The 20,827-nt window shown below is 32.2% G+C and overlaps 3 protein-coding genes across 3 annotated transcripts; 1 reads left to right on the forward strand and 2 right to left on the reverse strand.

Moving 5' to 3' along the window:
* The first annotated feature begins 3,923 nt into the window (after nt 1-3,923).
* LOC130664591 (centrosomal protein of 131 kDa) lies at nt 3,924-6,963 on the forward strand. The gene is made up of 3 exons (XM_057464573.1): nt 3,924-4,050; nt 4,761-5,146; nt 5,206-6,963. Exons 2-3 carry the CDS (start codon nt 4,775-4,777, stop codon nt 6,961-6,963), a joined length of 2,130 nt encoding a protein of 709 aa, XP_057320556.1. The 5' UTR covers nt 3,924-4,050; nt 4,761-4,774.
* A 100-nt stretch (nt 6,964-7,063) lies between these two features.
* On the reverse strand, nt 7,064-10,377 carry LOC130664593 (GTP-binding protein 128up). The gene is made up of 7 exons (XM_057464576.1): nt 10,189-10,377; nt 9,810-10,109; nt 8,548-8,787; nt 8,315-8,483; nt 8,106-8,235; nt 7,915-8,037; nt 7,064-7,266 (listed from the first exon to the last, which is right to left on the reverse strand). Exons 1-7 carry the CDS (start codon nt 10,228-10,230, stop codon nt 7,164-7,166), a joined length of 1,107 nt encoding a protein of 368 aa, XP_057320559.1. The 5' UTR covers nt 10,231-10,377; the 3' UTR covers nt 7,064-7,163.
* A 162-nt stretch (nt 10,378-10,539) lies between these two features.
* Nucleotides 10,540-19,612, reverse strand: LOC130665209 (uncharacterized). The gene is made up of 24 exons (XM_057465514.1): nt 19,457-19,612; nt 19,258-19,383; nt 18,969-19,179; nt 18,424-18,896; nt 18,178-18,355; nt 17,889-18,110; nt 17,600-17,829; nt 17,354-17,520; nt 15,850-15,892; nt 15,649-15,774; nt 15,359-15,569; nt 14,814-15,286; nt 14,563-14,740; nt 14,267-14,488; nt 13,978-14,207; nt 13,734-13,897; nt 12,863-12,905; nt 12,662-12,787; nt 12,372-12,582; nt 11,827-12,299; nt 11,577-11,754; nt 11,269-11,490; nt 10,980-11,209; nt 10,540-10,900 (listed from the first exon to the last, which is right to left on the reverse strand). The coding sequence occupies exons 1-24, from the start codon at nt 19,481-19,483 to the stop codon at nt 10,733-10,735; spliced, it is 4,932 nt and encodes a 1,643-aa protein (XP_057321497.1). The 5' UTR covers nt 19,484-19,612; the 3' UTR covers nt 10,540-10,732.
* Between the last annotated feature and the right edge of the window lie 1,215 nt (nt 19,613-20,827).

The raw sequence follows: 20,827 nt of genomic DNA on the forward strand, positions 1-20,827 counted from the left end.
TACGTTCCTTACGTTAAAGCCAGTAAACTTAGCAGACAGCTGACAATTTTTTTTTAAAACTTTGAAATACTAAAATAAATTTTTTACGTAATGTAATTCAAAAATCAGTACATGCCTTTTTATAAATTTTACTTTTTTAATTACTTAATTTGTTTTTTCATACAATTAAAAAATAGTTTTATATCTACTTCATTTACTCTTATCTTACGTTAATAGAATGATAATAGGTAAAGTAAATGAGGGATTTCACATTGATTATAATTAAATAATACTATTTTATTTATTAAATTGACATATTAACGATTCATTATAAAAAAGTTTTTGTGTTTTAATTTCTTGACTCTATAGAATTATTTTGTATTTATTTGAGAATATATAATTTGATGTTAATAAATATGGTTTTTAGAATAATGTAAAATGTATAGGAAAAATATGTAAATTTTAAATAATAAATATAAAAAATTCATAACAGAATTTTTATGTAATCGCAGTATTAATTTAATAGTTTTAACCGAATTTCGCTATCCGAATTTTTTAAATTGATAATTTTTTTTAATTAAATAAATTTAAACTATATATATATATATATATATATATATATATATATATATATATATATATATATATATATATATATATATATATATTATATATATTTAAATATATAGTATACACATAGGTGTGAAAATACATGTATATACTAATGACGTTCATTACAATAATAAATCAACTATTATTTTGTCTATATTTTCTATGACACGTCATTAAATAATTCACACATACACATAAATAGTAATAATAATAATAATATTGTAAAAAAATACACTATTATTATTACTATTATTTTTTTTATAATCATATAATCTATTTTCTCATTTTTAACAAATGATTTAATAGACTCTATTTGGTTGACATTTATAATTCTCTCTCTAAGATAATAAAATCTTTTGGTTAATTTAAGAAAATATTTTTTTAATCGACAACTAAACTATTTTATAGTGCCAACAAATTCAAATATTAAAGCAAAATATTATTATATTAACTCTAATAAATATTACTTAAACACAAAAAAATATATTTATTTATAATAAATGTATAATTGTTCAAGATTAATAAATAAATATTTAATCCCAATGATTATTAATTTAAAAAGTTATGATGCTAGGCAGCAGCAGCGGGAGTAGTTCGGTGCTCACCACTAGATCGCGCCCACCTTTTGTAGTGTCCCTGGTATGACACCTATTTCAGAATTGATATATTCGATCTTAAAGCATTTATGGAACAGGTCACTCGCTGTATGTTAATATGTATTTGTATCTGTATGATAGTAATGTATGGAAATCTTGTATTACATTACAATATTCATGTTTCCTTGAACAATTATTGTAAAAGTACCAAAAATATACGTGTTAAGGAAATAAAATATTTTTCTAGATATGGATTCATTTAATTGTTAAATAGATATTCTATCATTTTAAAATAATAATTAATAATTATTAAGAAGTCTTAGTAACTCTTCACGTAAGTTCGATTATACTGATTTATACTGAGCTTGTCGAAGCTGAGCCTTTTCCAATTGTCGTATGCGAGCTTCTAATGTGGGCTGACAGATCTTGGTCGATTCACCCTTCTAGGTGTTATGGACGGTGACCTCCACTCATATTGTCCGGTTTTGAAGGCTGCCACTTGAGAAAGGAAGTCGACAACCTCCCGGACGTTACTTCCGATTAACGGAGCTTTGGCACACAGTACCATGAACACCTTTGGCAGGGTGCAAATATTATTCAGCAATTTTCACTTTGCGAGCGCTCTACTTGTACCAGAAAGGCATCTCTTGAGATATGATAGCTCTTTCATGAATACCTTTCTGGCGCGTTCGTTACTTAGTTGGGCCTGCGGACTCATGCCTGGAACATCGAGTGCGATCAGATTTTCTGTTCCAAGCATATCCACGACTAGAACCGAGTCTCTAGTGACTTTGTGTCATTTGCTTTAGTCGTTTCAAAGGACATTTGGAAAGAACCGTTTTTTAGCATTTCTTTTACCACGATACTTCTTAGACAAATGACCCGATTTCGATGATTGAGGTGGCAATCGACGCGTTTTAATAAATTCTGAAGCTGATTAGACTTTGGAATTGTTTAGTTCAGCTGTTTCAAAGATATTCGCAAAAAACTGTATTTTATCATTTCTTTCTCCGCGATAACTCTCGAACGAATTATCCGATTGAGATGGCTAAGGCGGCAATCGACGCGTTTTATTAATTTCTAGAGCAAAATTTTCACAAATGGGAAGGAAATATTATTCATTTTATATTTGACATTCGAAGAATCGTTGTACAAGCATGTACAGTGCCATGTAAACTCTACACTGTAGAGTTTTTACGCACACACTGACATCAGTGGACCTAACAGTCCCGTTACATTAATTAATCATTTCTTCTTTTATACATTTTGCAGCGTGAAGTTTCGAGTGAATACTTCAGTCCTTCATTTCAACGATTCCTTAAATCCGGACGATTGATCACCGAAAACTAGGATTGTGGCAGAATTTAAAAAAATTTGGAAAATCCAAAAGTGCACGACTCGTAATGCTCATATATTAAGAAATAATAAATAACAATAAAAAAAATGGCGGGAAGTGCGAATAAATTTAAAATATATACAATTCTCTTTCATTAAAACTTGTCTTGTTTTTTATTATGTTATTATTTTTTTATAATTATAAAAGAACTTATTCAAAATATCTCGATTAATAACAAAAAAAAAAATAAACGTAAATAAAAACAAAAATAAAAAAAAATTGAATTGAAAAAAAATTCAGGCCTACCAATTAGCAAAAAAAACAGCTGTTCCAGGACGGTAATGCACAAGCGCCCCTAGCGGAATAAATGTCCGTATAATGTATAGATATATCACCATCCATGTTAGTTTTACATAGATATATAGATGTATAGTTATACAGCCTTTTTTATTCTTTTATTAATTGTAATTAAACGACACTGAGTTACCTAGCCATTTGCAATAGGAAACCTACAATTATTTCAAAGAATTTTTTTAAAAAAAATTTGATTCGATTACTGCATTTTTTCGCAAGTTATCGTGTATACGGGTTTCATACTTAACGGACAGGAAATTTTTTAAAACTATTTTTGATGTTTTTTCCGTTTTTATTCAACTAAATAAATTTTTGAAAAGTATGGAATTAATCTCCATTAAATTTTCTTCAAAATAGTATGCAAACCATCTTAATTCCGTAAACTAACAAGGGTATAATAATTGATTAGTTACCGAAGTGAGGCGAAAAAAAATTTTTCGATCGTAAAGCACGAACGAGTCGTGCAATATTTTTCTATCATATTCTACTGTCATTTTATTTCGACGTACAATTTTTAATTTTTCTCCAATTTCTAATAATTTATTTTCCAAATATTTAAATTTACCGCGAAAGTAATAAGAAAAATGAACGAATTATTATTAATGAAAAAAACAAAATTTCGAGCATATTTTTTATTCAAATTAATATAATTATTGACACAAATAATTTAAAAAAAAATGATTAAGTTTTAATTTTAAAATTTCGCGCCTTTGGCGCTACTGCGCGTTGCTGTATTCAGCGTTCAAATTTTTGCTAAAGTCGGGGAGGTCGAATGAATCGCAAAATCGATTGTTTTGTATCAACTAGCGGTCCAATAGCGGCAGTCAGCATCATCGAGAACGGCAGTAGTAGTCCAGATCATTCTTTACGTTCGAATTGGAACACAGTATTGTGGCGTCGTGTAAAATTGTGCAGTTATTGTAAAATTTATCTTTTTGTAAATTAAATTGTGTTAAGGATCTGTGGTGTAGTTAAGTGTTCAGTGCTAGTGTAAATTGTTGCTGATGACTGATGCTGATGACTTCCAAGTTCCTGCCCAAATTCATCTGGCATCGTCTGGTAGGAAATAGCAGTTAAGTGACGTTTTTTTAGCTGCAATACACTTGGATTTGAATTTAAATCAAATCTCCAATTGTATTAGGATACCCTTCTGCATATTATTTCCCCGCCAAGGTTTGTTCAAACACTCAAGTGTTTTTTTTTTATAATATTTTAAATATTTTTTCATTATATTCTGCCGCCATTTTATTTTGTCGTAAGATTTATAATTTTTCTTAAATTTTTAATAATTTATTTTTTAAACTTTTAAATTTATCGCGCAAATAATAAGAATAATTAATAAATTAATTACTTTATTACTTGCAATTTTTTGGCGCCGATTTTTGGCCGCCATTTTGTTGACGCTGTCAGTCATTTCTTGAATTTGAAATTTTAATAACTAAAATTATTAAAATTAAAATTAATAATAATTATAATAATAACAAATTATTTAAATTTAAATAAAATGTTTATTCATTTTTAATTAAAATTACAAGTTTTAATTAACGCCCGTAAATAAATTTTTAAATTTAAATTATGATAACTAAATAAATTCAAAATTTAAAAATCAAATAAATTTTATTGATATTGAAATAAAAATAAATAAAATAATAAAATAAAATTAATGAAAAACAATAAAATAAAACGAGTATTTGAATTAAAATAACATCGATGACACATCATGCTGAAATTAAAAAAATTATTTGGCACGGTAACCTTAGCAACGTCGAACCCCATCAGTCTTTAATCTATTTTCTAAGCTGCAAAAAATAAAAACAATTATACCGTTCACTTTCACTGGCTATCTCGCTAACTAACTCTCATTTATTGGCCTGGACACGTAGATATTATCAATAAGATGATAAATATCCTCCATCAAAAAGTAACTAGCAAGCCGCCGATAAGTAAAAAAATATTTAAAAAAACACCGGGACATAACGTCGGCTCGCGAGAAACACGTGGTGGTAAAAGTGCTAAAGATGAAGAAGAAGAAAAAATAAATGAGTGCACCGAGTGCTCGGATCAAGAGAGTCGTGGGCAGGATGGTTTTGTTAAAAAAAACGGACCTAGTGATTGCAACCAGAATATTATCGAAAGTGATTCTTGTTCCCTGGACCAGTTGTGCAGCATGATAAGTGATCTGGAGCAGAGTCTCGATCACCAGGTCGTTGCTGTGGACACTTGTATTTTTCCCACAGAGAATCCCGTTACTTTTATTGATCTAGATCACGTAAGTTTTTATTTTTCGTCAGTAGAAAGAGTCTGACTTATAATTAAATGATATTTTAGATGCTAGAAAAAGAAGACTGTGGATCTTGCGGAGCTTCTTCTTCAACTTACGATGACATCATGTCTTTCTTGGGTACTCTGGAGCAAGATTGTCCACTTGCAGAGTTGGAAACTACCTTGAGACCTATAAGTAATTCAGGAAACACTCCAAGACCTGGGAGTAATGCCGAAGAACCGAAGGAAATAAATGAATTGAAGTCATTGATAAAAAATCCAAGCAAAGTTGTGATGAGTGACACGACTAAAGATGACTTGGCTACGGCATTACTGCAGCTTGAAGATCGTGAAGCGACTCTGAAACTTTTGAAGGAAGAGCTGAAGAATGAACGCAAGGCTGCGTGCGATAAACTGGAGACGCGTAAGAAAGAACACGCATCTGAGTTGCAGGCACAGAAGAACAAGTACCAGAATATCATACGCCGGCATCAGAAATTTGTCGAGCAGTTGATTGAGGAGAAGAAACAGCTGAGTGATAAGTGCAACACACTGGCGACGACTATAAAGGATATGGAAGTCAAACATCATCGGGAAATTAAGCTCGCGATGGAGAAACACGGGATCGAGATCCAGCGCACGAGGGACATGTGTTTGGCGGGTGAGAAAATTAGACGGGAACGGTGGCTAGAAGCCAAGACGAGTAAAATAAAAGAGATAACGGTAAAGGGATTGGAGCCTGAGTTGAGGAATATGATTGACCAGCATCAACAGGAAATACAAGATATTCGTAGCGCGCATATGAAAGAACTCCAAGAGGTTGAATTGCGGGCTATCAGACGAGCTAATCAACAGTTAGAGGAACTGAGATTGGAACTTACTGCGAGCCATGACAAAGTATTGGCCAGTGAAAAGGAAGCTATGAGAGTTAGGTACCAGGAGAAGTTCGATGAGCAAGAGACGTTGATACAGAACCAACAGAGACGATTCTTTGAGGAGTTGCAGCAGGAAAAGAAGAGATTTGCTGATGAACTAGCGAGGAGAGACGCTGAAAGGGATGCTACTGTTCAGCAGATAACGAGTCAGTGTCAGGAAAAAATTGATAAGCTTGTCAAGCAGTTCGAGGTGGACAGAAAAACGCTGAAGGAGAATCTTGATGCTGAAAGAGAGGCCTGGGTTGATAATTATAAGAAACAGCAGACTTGTAAGTTCGAAATGGCCGAGGCGAGGATCAGGGACGAGTGCAATCGGGAGAGAGACCGGCAAATTGAACTGGCGATTTCGCGGCTTGAGAAGGAAACGCGCGATATGAAACAGAATTTGGTTAAAAGTTCAGACAGTAAATTGCAGTGTCTTAGGGATAAGTACGAAGGAGAATTGGAAATATCTTGGGAAAACGAACGGACGGTAAGAGAAAAATTTGAAGTCACTGCGACGAAACTCGATGCGTTGGAAATTGAATTTCGTAAGACGGAGTGTAAACTCAGTAAGTGTTTGGCTGAGTTGCAGGAAGCGAGTCGTGTTGAAGAGAAGCTCACGCGAGAACGGGACCATGCGAAGAAACTCGCGAGACAGGAGATCGAGATCGAGAAACGTCAGCTTGAAGATAAAGTTGGATCGCTTTACAAAGAAATTGAACAGATAAATGCCAACAGGGATTCTAATTTGGCCCAATTGTACAGTAGAATAAAATTGATTATAACCCAAAAAGACATTACGATAAAAAGTATGAGACGCGAATGCGATGAAGTAAAAAATAAGTGTGACCACTTGGAAAAACTAATTGACCAACAGCGCAAAGAGTACGTCCTCAAAGCTCTGTAATGTCTATAATTATTGTAAATAATTTAAGTTAATTATCTTTTCTTATCAATAATTATACTTTTTTGCCGCTGAGTATTTTTTACAATTAAAAGTGTGCTGATTGTTGAGAAAAAATTTATATAAACATTTGTCGCTTGATGTGCAATCATATCAAGACTTATCATTTCATTATTTATTATCATTATTATTATCATTGTCATTCAGACTTTCTTCACAATTTGTACAACATCTTCATCACTTAGTACGTGATCCTTTCCTACTTTTTGCGGCTGATGTTTAACCGACGATCCCCAGACCAATGCACTGAAAAAAAAATTTTAATTTAAAAAAAAATCAATATCATGAGACCCAGTACCCGATCAGGGAACTAGTACTCAATCAATGATCCTGAAGTTAGCAGACGTCTAATAATTTTTTGAGTTTTTTTCAGACGATAAACCGTAAAAAATAAAATATTTGAAAAAATTGCACCTGTAGTTTTTTAAATTTTATACATGTGCATATTTTTAGTTTTTGTTTTTTAGTAATTGATTTGGTGAAAAAAAAATCCGAAAATTACTAATTGTCTGCTAATTTCAGGATCATCTCAATCACTCCATGTATTTGTATATTTATGTCTACTAAATTTTAATATATATAAATATACAAATACATGAAGTGATCGGATACTAGTTCTCTGATCGAGTACTAGTTCTTTAACTTTAAATTAAAAAAAAATTATTTATAAATTAAAAGACCTAGTACCCGATCAGACAACTAGTGATCGAGTACTAGTTCCCTGATCGGGTATCAGGTCTTTTACTATTAAGTACTTTTTTTTTAAGCAAAGGTAAAAGATTTAGCACCCGATCAGGGAACTAGTACTCGGTCATTTCGTGTATTCGTTTGTCTGTAGGGTAAAAGACCCAGTACCCGATCAGAGAACTAGTAGGTCAGGAATATAAAACTTACTATTTAAATTCTTTAGCAATAGATCGATGAAGTTTATTACAAAAATCTTCAACAGTTCGTCTTTCCTTATTCAATACCACGGGTGAATTATAATCAGGAAGTTGCCCTTTAGGTTTAGTGTAACTGAAAAAATAAAAATAAATTATAGAAATTGCAATTTACTTGCAAAAAAAAGTTAAAAAATTTCATACATTCTAACAAGCTGGAGATAGTCCCACATTTTTTCAAGCAAGTCATCAAAATTCCATTTATGATGAGCGGAAATCGGTACGCAGTGAGGAATCTTGTAGATAACGTCTAGTTCTTCAATACTTATTTGATCTGAATGACAAAAAAAATTAATTTGCTATTTTTATAAAAGTTTTGTTGGATAAAATTAATCAGTGGATAATTAAATTACCTATTTTATTTAGCAAATAAATGCACGGTACGTAAACGCGATTTCCTTCAATTACATCAATAAGATCATCGGCGCTTGCGTCGTATCTCAGAGTAATATCGGCGTTATGAATTCTGTACTCAGATAAAATTGATTTTACGGTATCTAAGTCCAGTTCTGTTTGCGTGCACTAGAATAATTCAATTGTTTGATTAATTAATGATTTAATTGAGATGATTTAATTAAATATGTACCATAGTTTGTAGATTGACTCCACCCTTTTCTTTTTTTCTGAACGTAATATTAGGCGGTTGCTTATTTAATCTCAACCCGAAACCTTCCAACTCATGTTCAATGAGTCTCTTGTGTCCCAGCGGTTTCAGTACGTCGAGGACAATAAATATAAGACTGCATGTACGCGCTACAGCAATTACTTGTCTACCACGACCTTTACCATCTTTAGCACCTTCAATAATACCGGGTAAATCCAGAAGCTGAAATTTAATTTTTATTTCACATTTAATTATTTATTTGAAACTGATTCGTCTTGGATTTAAAACGGACTAGGGATTGCAGGTTTTTTTTTTTCAGTCTATAATTTCTGAGATTTGCTTTTTTAGATATTTTTTAAATTAATGTCAGTAATTTATTTAACAAAAAATATGAAAAAAGGTTGACCCTGTAGGCCAATCCCAAATCTTTTCGAGCTTTGAGCTCAGAGCTTGAAAACGTTACTGTTTGTGAATTTTAAAGTTCAAAAAATGGTTATTTTGTTATTAAATTAAAAAAAAATACATTCGGTTACAAAAGAAAATATGATACTGAAGTTAGCAGACAATTAAAAATTTTCGGATTTTTTTTCAACAAATTGATTACAAAAAAATGAAGACTAAAAATATGCACATGTATAAAATTTAAAAAACTACAAGTGCAATTTTAAAAAAATTTTTTTTTTTATCACTTACCGTCTAAAATAAAATCCAAAAATTATTAGACGTCTGCTAACTTCAGTATCATAAGAAAATTAATTTTTGGCGTATGATAGTTTTGGAAAAAATTCAAACGTACTTGACGGCAATCAAAAAGGCTCATCAAGACTTAGAACTGATTAAATTTTGAGGCAAGTAGTTTATGAGTTATACAAAAAAAACGTAAAAAAAATAATTTTTCAATATTTATTGTTCGTATAACTCGTAAACTACTCAACTGATCGAGTTTAAAATCTAATCAGATCTAAATATTGATGAGTTTTTTCTATTGCCGCCAAGTTTAAATCGGTTGACTCGTTCCAAAAATTATCGTACGACAAAAATCAGTTTACACACAGACACACACATATGGACGTTCATCAGGAAATAGAATAGTCGAGATTTGATAAAAACTCGATTTTTAAAAATCGGACCGCCACCAATAACTTTTTTTATTTTTGAAAGCTTTAAATTTTCATGGCGGGAAATTAAAAAATACTAAAATAGTCATACGTCTGCTACCTTCAGTGTCACAGAGATTTGAATACCTGAATTTTCGCACCCTTGTATTTAATACAACCAGGAACAGTTGTCAATGTTGTAAATTCATAAGCTGCAACTTCTGAATAAACACCAGCTAGAGTACTAAGCAAAGTTGATTTTCCTACTGAAGGAAAACCGACAAAACCAATCCTAGCATCTCCAGTTTTCGCAACCTCGAAACCTTGTTCTCCGGCACCACCGCCACCACCTTTTGGAGTTATCAATTCACGTCTTAATTTAGCTAGCTTAGCTTTCAAAGTTGCCAAGTGACCTGAGGTTGCTTTATTTTTTTGAGTTCGGCTCATCTGTCATTGATAAAATAAATAAATACATATTGATCATATTGTCATATAAATAATTAAATGCTGGAATAAATTAGGTTACCTCAGCCTCGATGGCCGCTATTTTCTCCAATATCGTACTCATCTTGGATATTTATTTATTTATCCTTCGGTATTTATTTAATATATATTTTGTGATTTAACTTTTTGACAATTAGTTATCTCAGCAATAACATTATAATATTTATTATGTATTACACGTGTCTCCTGGACTTTTATTGTTGAGTTTAACGTTTTTTAATGGAGGTTGGAAATTGGAAAAGAAAAAAAATAACAGCAGCCGCTCAATTCTATGGCAACGCGCCTTATTTATTTTGGCGCCAACTTAAAATTTATTTGAATTCAAACTATTAGTTTATTATTTTTAAATGTAATCAGATTTATTTATGGACTAAATAATTGACTTCAGTATAAAATATATGAGATAAATATAAATATTTCAATATTAATATCTTTATGTTATTCGATAGTTTTTTTTTAATTGGTAATTTCTTTAAATCTGATAGATATCGGGAATTAATAATTGGATGATATTCGGTATGTAATCTCAGAATATTGATTTAATTAGTAACTTTATTAATTAGAAATTATTTTTTATTTTCTGCTAAACGTCTTGCCATGGCGCGGAGTTCTTTCTTAGATATTTTTTTCGTAGTTGTATAGGGCATTTTTTCCAAAAAACAAATCCCGCCTCGAAGTTTCATTCTGTCGTGGAGTTTTTTTTCTACGGCTTCATTAATTTCAGCCTCGGTAATCTGAAACAAAGTAAAGTTATCAGCAAATTAAAAAATAAACGTTTGCTATTGTTAGAAAAAAATGTCGGATGAAACTGACTTGCATTCCGGGCACTTTGGTGACAAAAGCCATTGGAAGTTCTAGATCTTCAAGACTTGGTTTAGCAACAACTGCTACTTCCGCAACTCCCGGAAGATCTTGAATTACACTTTCGATGGCTGCTGGCGGTACATGATGAAGGCGGTATTTTATCAATTCTTTTATTCTTTCGACAATGAAAATATCACCATCGTTGTCATAATACCCCAGGTCTCCAGTGTGGTACCATCCTGAAGTAAGCAGCGAAATGATTGAATCATATAAGAAATATCAACTTGATCGAAGTTACCTTTTGAGTCGATAGCTTCTGCAGTTGCTGCTGGATTATTCCAGTAACGAGTCATTAATGTTCGGCATCGGCAACACAACTCTCCACTTTCATTCAGTCCAAGAATTTTATTAGTTTCAGGGTCGACTATTTTCAGATCTGTATTGAAAAATACTTTTCCGCATGTGGTTAATTTATTAGGCTCAACAATTCCTCCTGTTACTGCTCCACATTCGCTGCTAGCTATTTATAATTCAATGTATAATATTACTTTTATAATAAAAAATAAAGTTAATTAGTAATGAGAAGGGAAAATAGTTAGAAAATACCAAAAGCGGCGTAAATAGCTGCATTTTTGAATAAATTTTGTAAAGATTCGATGACTTCTTTTTTAGCGATTCCGCCGGCACAGGCTACAAAAACGACTGATGACACATCGTACTTCCATACTTCATTCGTCTTACTGATTCTATTAGCTGTGCTTGTTCCCATCGTTATCCGAGTAACCTGCCTCAACATAATTTCTCTTTAAGTTCATAATTTTATTTTTGTAAGCTTTTTTAGCGGTAAATTAACAACCTTGTATTTTTCTACGAGCCTACAAGCTTCTTCTTCACCTAAATTGTGGTAAACAATCATCGTAACGTTGCATATGATTGACCGTAAGACTGTTAGTAGTCCAGACAACCAGCAGAGTCCAGAAAACCATAGAACAGTATGGGGTGTAGAGTCTGGTGGGTAATAACTTATCATAGTAATGAATGATCGGTAAGAATGTAGAGCTCCCTTTGGAAGGCTTGTTGTTCCTGATGTATACAATATTAACGCTGGGTCTTCAGCTTCTATTTCCGTGCATTTAAATTTCCTAACTTCATCGTCATTTTGAGTCTGCAAAATGTCTTTGAAAGATAGCAGACCAGTTTTTTCACCGAAAATTACTACAGGCAATGAATAATCAATTTTAGTCATTGCCTTGATAATTATTTCCGCGGTGTCCTCGTCAACAAACAACACTTTTGGCTTTGTTGTGTTTATAAAATACATCACCAGTTCTATTTAATCAAAATAACATAAATTAAAACTCTCGTTAATTGTTTTCGGCGAAGTTATTTTATGATAAATACCTTCATCTAAACAACTGTCCCACCAGGGGTTAAAAATAGCTCCTAAATAGAAAGAAGCTAAAAGCGGTATGCAACTGTCCAAATGATTTTTTGAACACAGACCAACGACATCTCCACGACTAACGCCTTGTTTTTTAAGCCATACTGCGCACTTTGTACTTCTTGCGCCCATACAATTGAACGTGTCTTTTTTTCCCGTTGCACCGTCAATCTAAATTATCAAAACTATTTAAATATTCATAAAATTTAACTATAATTTACACTTATCTCATATTATTTGAACCAAATACCTGTCCTACGAAATCTGGATATTTTTCAAATTGACTACGAACTCTCTGTCCGATTTTAAAGTATCCCTCTGGCAAATTAATTTTTGTTCCTCTCCAAACTCCATTTTCATAAACAGGTTTCGGAATCTTTTATAATTTGAACAATATTCTGATTATATTTCAGTTTTTTGTAATATTACAGAGATGTTCTTAAAAACTCACCTCTCGTGGACTTGGTTTCGCAGCCATATCTGTTGCACTTGAACTGCAGCAACAGTTTTAATTAAGCGATGCGTTCCCTCTCCATTGTCTGGATTAACTATCCATCGCACGATAGATCCAGGGCAAAGTACAGTTATCTCATTACTGACAAGTTCTTTCATTGTCGTGTAAAATGTAACTTATTTTTTGTTGATCATTTATTTCAATGATAATGGCGCATTATTTTTTATTTATCAGAATTTTCTCTTATCATTTATTACTGTAGATTGATGAAATATACTTGATTGCATTATTTATTTTACACTGTTTGTATGATACTTAAATGACTTGCACTATTCATTGATGTGAATAAATTGATAATTTTAATTTCAAAATTAAACATCTATTAAGAAGAAAATATAATTAGCTGATATTAATAATCAAAATGCAAAACGAGGTCTGATTATTCTGAATCTTAGATCAATTTATTTTTTTTTCTACATTTCTTATATCACTGGCAGTTTTGACACAACAAGTTTCTATGTATTCTAGAAGGGAAAAGTCAAATAAATTTTGGAGAAAGAAAGTATTTTTTGGGCGGATAACACTCGAAGTTTCGTCCAGTTTCGTCCTCTTGACACTGTCTTATCATTTTTATCCACAGAAGTCTATAACTTTGCCTTTTTTGGGAAAAACTACTCACAATTTTCGTTTCTTACGATGCCCTGTAGCAGAAAAAACCCAAAAAAGTCCTGAGAAAAATTTATTTTTCGAGTCCGAACCTATATGAGGATAAATGAAAATGAATACGGACAAAAACATACCGTCAAAATTAATATAAATTTTCTAGGTAAATATACGGAATTTACAAATATTTTTTATAAGAAATTATTTTTTATTTTCTGCTAAACATCTTGCCATGGCACGGAGTTCTTTTTTAGATATTTTTTTCGAAGATGTATAGGGCATTTTTTCCAAAAAACAAATCCCACCTCGAAGTTTCATTCTGTCGTGGAGTTTTTTTTCTACGGCTTCATTAATTTCAGCCTCGGTAATCTGAAACAAAGTAAAGTCATCAGTAAATTAAAAAAAAAAACGTTTGCTATTGTTAGAAAAAAATGTCGGATGAAACTGACTTGCATTCCGGGCACTTTGGTAACAAAAGCCATTGGAAGTTCTAGATCTTCAAGACTTGGTTTAGCAACAACTGCTACTTCCGCAACTCCCGGAAGATCTTGAATTACACTTTCGATGGCTGCTGGCGGTACATGATGAAGGCGGTATTTTATCAATTCTTTTATTCTTTCGAAAATGAAAATATCACCATCGTTGTCATAAGACCCCAGGTCTCCAGTGTGGTACCATCCTGAAGTAAGCAGCGAAATGATTGAATCATATAAGAAATAATAACTTGATCGAAATTACCTTCTGAGTCGATAGCTTCTTCAGTTGCTGCAGGATTATTCCAGTAACGAGTCATTAATGTTCGGCATCGGCACCACAACTCTCCATTTTCATTCGGTCCAAGAATTTTATTAGTTTCAGGGTCAACTATTTTTAGATCTGTATTGAAAAATACTTTTCCACATGAGGTTAATTTGCTGGAGTCAACTTTTCCTCCTGCTACTGCTCCACATTCGGTGCTACCTATTTATTATTCAATTTTTAATATATTTTATATGAAAAATATCAAGTCAGTTGTTAACGAGGAAGGAAAATACCATAAGCGACGTAAATAACTGCATTATTGAATAAATTACGTAAGGATTCGACAACTTCTTTTATAGCGATTCCGCCACCATAGCTTACTGAAACAACTGATGATACATCATACTTCCATACGCCTTTTGTCTTACTGAATCTATTAGCTGTGCTTGTACCCATTGATATCCGAGTAACCTGCCTCAACATAATTTCTCTTTAAGTTCATAATTTTATTTTTGTAAGCTTTTTTTGGCGGTAAATTAACAACCTTGTATTTTTCTACGAGCCTACAGGCTTCTTCTTCGCCTAAATTATGATAAACAATCATCGTAACTTTGCATGTAATTGACCGTAAGATTGTTAGTAGTCCAGACATCCAGCAGAGTCCAGAAAACCATAGAACAGTATGGGGTGTAGAGTCTGGTGGGTAATAACTTATCATAGTAATGAATGATCGGTAAGAATGTAGAGCTCCCTTTGGAGAACTTGTTGTTCCTGATGTATACAATATTAACGCTGGGTCTTCAGCTTCTATTTCCGTACATTTGAATTTGCTAACTTCATCGTCATTTTGAGTCTGCAAAATATCTTTGAAAGATAGCAGACCAGTTTTTTCACTGAAAATTACTACAGGCAATGAATAATCAATTTTAGTCATTGCCTTGATAATTATTTCCGCATTGTCCTCGTCAACAAACAACACTTTTGGCTTTGTTGTGTTTATAAAATACGTCACCAGTTCTATTTAATCAAAATAACATAAATTAATACTCTCGTTAATTGTTTTCGGCGAAGTTATTTTATGATAAATACCTTCATCTAAACAACTGTCCCACCAGGGGTTAAAAATAGCTCCTAAATAGAAAGAAGCTAAAAGTGGTATGCAACTGTCCAAATGATTTCTTGAACACAGACCAACGACATCTCCACGACTAACGCCTTGTTTTTTAAGCCATAACGCGCACTTTGTAGTTCTTGCGCCCATACAATTGAACGAGTCTTTTTTTCCCGTTGCACCGTCAATCTAAATCATCAAAACTATTTAAATATTCATAAAATTTAACTATAATTTACACTTATCTCATATTATTTGAACCAAATACCTGTCCTACGAAATCTGGATATTTTTCAAATTGACTACGAACTCTCTGTCCGATTTTAAAGTATCCCTCTGGCAAATTAATTTTTGTTCCTCTCCAAACTCCATTTTCATAAACAGGTTTCGGAATCTTTTATAATTTGAACAATTTTCTGATTATATTTCAGTTTGTCGTATTATTACAGAGATGTTCTTAAAAACTCACCTCTCGTGGACTTGGTTTCGCAGCCATATCTATTGCACTTGAACTGCAGCAACAGTTTTAATTAAGCGATGCGTTCCCTCTCCATCGTCTGGAGTAACTATCCATCGCACGATAGATCCAGGACAAAGTACAGTTATCTCTCTTCTGACAAGTTCTTTCATTATCGTGTCAAATTTAATTTATTATTTGTTGAACATTTATTTCAATGATAACGGCGCATTATTTTTCATTTATCAGAATTTTCTCTTATCATTAATTACTGTAGATTGATAAAATATTAATTTCTCAGCATACCTGATTACATTATTTATTTTATACTGTTTGGATAATACTCAGATGACTTGCACTATTCATTAACATGATTAAATTGATAATTTTAATTTCAAAATTAAACATCTATTAAGATGAAAATATAATTAAATGATATTGATAATAAAAATTCAAAAGTGGGTCTGATTATTCTGAATCTTAGATCAATTTTTTTTTTTTTTTCTACATTCATTATATCAAACGCAGTTTTGACACAACGATATTTTTGATAAACTGGTTTTTCTAGAAAAAAAGTCCCGAGAAAAATTTTTTTGTCGAGTTCAGACCCATATGAGGATAAGGTGGAGATGGGTGTGATGGGTGGAGATGAAGCTGTCCATGCCTTTCCATGAAGAGTGGCCCGTAACTTTGCTCCTGTTGAGAAAATTCTATCACAATATCAACATTTTTTGTTTATTATGATGTCCTCTAGTGGAAGAAACCAAAAAAAGTCCTGCGGAAAATTTTACTTTCGAGTTCAAACCCATTTGAAAATGGGTGAACATGGGTGAAGATGCTTTGTCTATGACATTCTGTGTAGAGGAGCCCATAACTTTGTTCCTGTTGGGAATATTCTATCACAATATAAAAATTTATTGTTCATTATGATGCCCTCTAGTAGGAAAAAACAAAAAAAGTCCTAAGACATATTTATTTTTTGAGTTCAGACACATATGAGGATAAATAAGGATGAGGCTTTCCATGCCTTCCCATGAAGGAAGCCCATAACTTTGCTCCTGTTGAGAATAACTTATCACAATACAGACGTTTTTTGTTCATTATGATGTCTTCTAGTAGGAAAAACCTAAAAAAGTCCCTAGAAAAATTTATTTCTTTGAGTAAAAGACGTCGGGCAGATGCGGGCAGATGAGTATGTCTTTCTATAAAGAGTCGTATTTTTCCCTTTGTCGTGAATAACTAGAAGAGCTCAAAAATTTACAGATAATAACGTTGTTAAGCTCTCTGAGCTCGGAACCACCGGGAAGTTTAGAGGTTTTCTTACCGAAATGATCTTGAAAAATTTGAAATCGTTAAAGAGTTTTTAAAAAAAATACTGGATATTTTTAATTACTGTCACGTTATTTTTTCTTTTATGCAATATAGAATTTATTGTATTGTTACAAAAATATATCGTCAAAATTTATATAAATTTTCTAGGTAAATACAACATTCAAAAATTTTTTCTACGATAAATTATTGTTTATTTTCTGCTAAAGCTCTTGCCATGGCACGAAGTTCTTTTTTAGATATTTTTTTCGAATTGGTATAGGGCATTTTTTCCAAAAAACAAATCCCGCCTCGAAGTTTCATTCTGTCGTGGAGTTTTTTTTCTACGGCTTCATTAATTTCAGCCTCAGTAATCTGAAACAAAGTAAAGTTATCAGCAAATTAAAAAATAAACGTTTGCTATTGTTAGAAAAAAATGTCGGATGAAACTGACTTGCATTCCGGGCACTTTGGTAACAAAAGCCATTGGAAGTTCTAGATCTTCAAGACTTGGTTTAGCAACAACTGCTACTTCCGCAACTCCCGGAAGATCTTGAATTACACTTTCGATGGCTGCTGGCGGTACATGATGAAGGCGGTATTTTATCAATTCTTTTATTCTTTCGACAATGAAAATATCACCATCGTTGTCATAATACCCCAGGTCTCCAGTGTGGTACCATCCTGAAGTAAGCAGCGAAATGATTGAATCATATAAGAAATAATAACTTGATCGACGTTACCTTCTGAGTCGATAGCTTCTTCAGTTGTTGCTGGATTATTCCAGTATCGAGTCATTAACGTTTGGCTTCGGCACCACAACTCTCCATTTTCATTCGGTCCAAGAATTTTATTAGTTTCAGGATCCACTACTTTGATTTCTATGTTAGCAAGTGTTTTACCACATGAAGTTAATTTATTAGGCTCAACTTTCCCAACCACTATTATTCCACACTCAGTGCTACCTATTTGGTTAAACTCTAATTAGTAATCTATCATATTAAACAATAATAAGTAACTTTTAATTAATACCATAACCGGTGTGAACAGCTGCATTCTTAAATAGAGTACATAAAAATTCTACGACCTCATTTCTGAAAATTCCTCCGCCGCTAAGCACCAAACTCATTGATGACACATCATACTTCCATACTTGCTCTGTTTTACTAAATCGGTTCGCTACACTTGTACCCAAGGTTAGTCGCGTAATCTACGACAATAGATTGTTTTCGATTAGAACCTTTTTTTAAAAACATATTGTTATCTTAAATTACCGACCTTATACTTTTCTATGTATCTGCAAGCCTCTTCTTCGCTCAAATTATGAGAAACAATCATCGTAGCTTTATAGATAATTGATCTTATGGTTACCAATACTCCAGTTATCCAGCAGAGGCTGGAAAACCATAGAATAGTTTGTGATGTAGTGTCAGTTGGGTAATGGACGGCCATATGAACACATGATCGGTAAGAATGTAAAGCTCCTTTTGGAGCGCTTGTTGTTCCTGAAGTGTACATTATTAACGCTGGGTCTTCAGCTTCTATTTCCGTACATTTAAATTTTCTAACTTCATCGTCATTTTGAGTCTGCAAAATGTCTTTGAAAGATAGCAGACCAGTTTTTTCACCGAAAATTACTACAGGCAATGAATAATCAATTTTAGTCATTGCCTTGATAATTATTTCCGCATTGTCCTCGTCAACAAACAATACTTTTGGCTTTGTTGTGTTTATAAAATACATCACCAGTTCTATTTAATCAAAATAACATAAATTAAAACTCTCGTTAATTGTTTTCGGCGAAGTTATTTTATGATAAATACCTTCATCTAAACAACTGTCCCACCAGGGGTTGAAAATAGCTCCTACATAGAAAGAAGCTAAAAGCGGTATGCAACTGTCCAAATGATTTTTTGAACACAGACCAACGACATCTCCACGACTGACGCCTTGTTTTTTAAGCCATACTGCGCACTTTGTAGTTCTTGCACCCATACAATTGAACGTGTCTTTTATTCCCGTCGCACCGTCAATCTAAATCATCAAAACTATTTAAGTATTCATAAAATCTTATATAATTTACACTTATCTCATATTATTTAAACCAAATACCTGTCCTACGAAATCTGGATATTTTTCAAATTGACTACGAACTCTCTCTCCGATTTTAAAGTATCCCTCTGGCAAATCAATTTTCGTTCCTCTCCAAACTCCATTATCATAAACAGGGTTCGGAATCTTACAATTAAAAAAATCTTTCCGTCAAAATATTAGTAAATTTATGAAATTCTTAAATATTTTAAACCATTACCTCTTCTCTACCACTCTGCATAGCCATGTCGATGCGTGTAAACTAGACGAACTATCTCGTATCAACGCTCCTACTACTTTGCCACCAGAATTAACTCGTAATTGCACGATTAATTAAACGAACGATGCAGTTATCCCACTTTTACAAATTAGTCCGCAACACTATCGCCTTGTGCTGATATATATGATAACATATTATTTATAGTACCGCTAACATTTTTTTTTATTCATTTCCGCGATAAATTCTTGTATTTCATAAATCAAGATAATTGTTTGTTATTAATTTTTTTTTTATCTTTTTATTGAAATTTAAATGACTTGCAATATTTACTGATAGATTACTATAAATATAAATTAGGTCAGTAATTAAATGTACGAATAATTACCGATAATAGAAATCGTCAAAAAAAATTCATCACAAATTTTTCGGTGCCCCATTTTATCTATTAGTTCTCTTTTAATTATCATTATTATCAATTAAAATCCATACCTGATGGTATTTTTTATTTTATACTGTTCGTATAATACCTAAATGATTTGCACTATTCATTGATACGATTAAATTAATATTTTTCATTTTAAAATTAAAGTCACTAAAAAAAAAAAAAAATATAATTAAGTGATTTTGATAGTAAAAATGCAAAAGTAGGTCTGATTATTCTGAATCTTAGGTCAATTTTATTTTTCTTCATCTATTATATAACTCGTAGTTTTGACACAACGACATTTTTGAAAAAATTATTTTTTCTTCAGTATTTTATATTATTTTACTTTGAAAGAGTCTCAAAATTCATTTAAGATGACAATAGGTATAGACAGAACGAAAAGAATCAACCGATCTACTGATAGAGCAAAATATTACCAGTGTTAGAATTCAAGTCTTCTAGCAGGAAAAAGTCTAATATAAACTTAGGAGGAAGAAATTATTTTTTGAGCGGACAACACTCGAAGTTTCGTCTAGTTTTGTCTTCTTGACACTTACTGACCGTTTGCATCCACAGGAGTCTATAACTTTGCCCTTTTTTGAAATAACTACACACGATATTTGTTCTTTACGATAACCTCTAGCAGATGAAACCCGGAAACGTCCTTAGAGGAATTTATTTTTCAAGTCCAGACACATATGAGATAAATGAAGATAAATGAGGATGACACTGTCTATGTATTTTTATGAAAAGTGGCCCCTAACTTTTTTTCTATCGGGAATAATTCTACACAATATAAAGATTTTTAATTCTTTACGATGTCCTTCCCGATGAAAAAAGATTTTATACAATTGTATAAAATTATATACAAAAAATGGCCCGATCCAATTGTATATAACTGTATAGAAATTGTATACGATTCTACACAAATTGTATACAAGTCTATA

This window comes from Microplitis mediator, chromosome 3, assembly GCF_029852145.1.
Source record: "Microplitis mediator isolate UGA2020A chromosome 3, iyMicMedi2.1, whole genome shotgun sequence".
In the NCBI taxonomy this organism is placed as follows: Eukaryota; Metazoa; Arthropoda; class Insecta; order Hymenoptera; family Braconidae; genus Microplitis; species Microplitis mediator.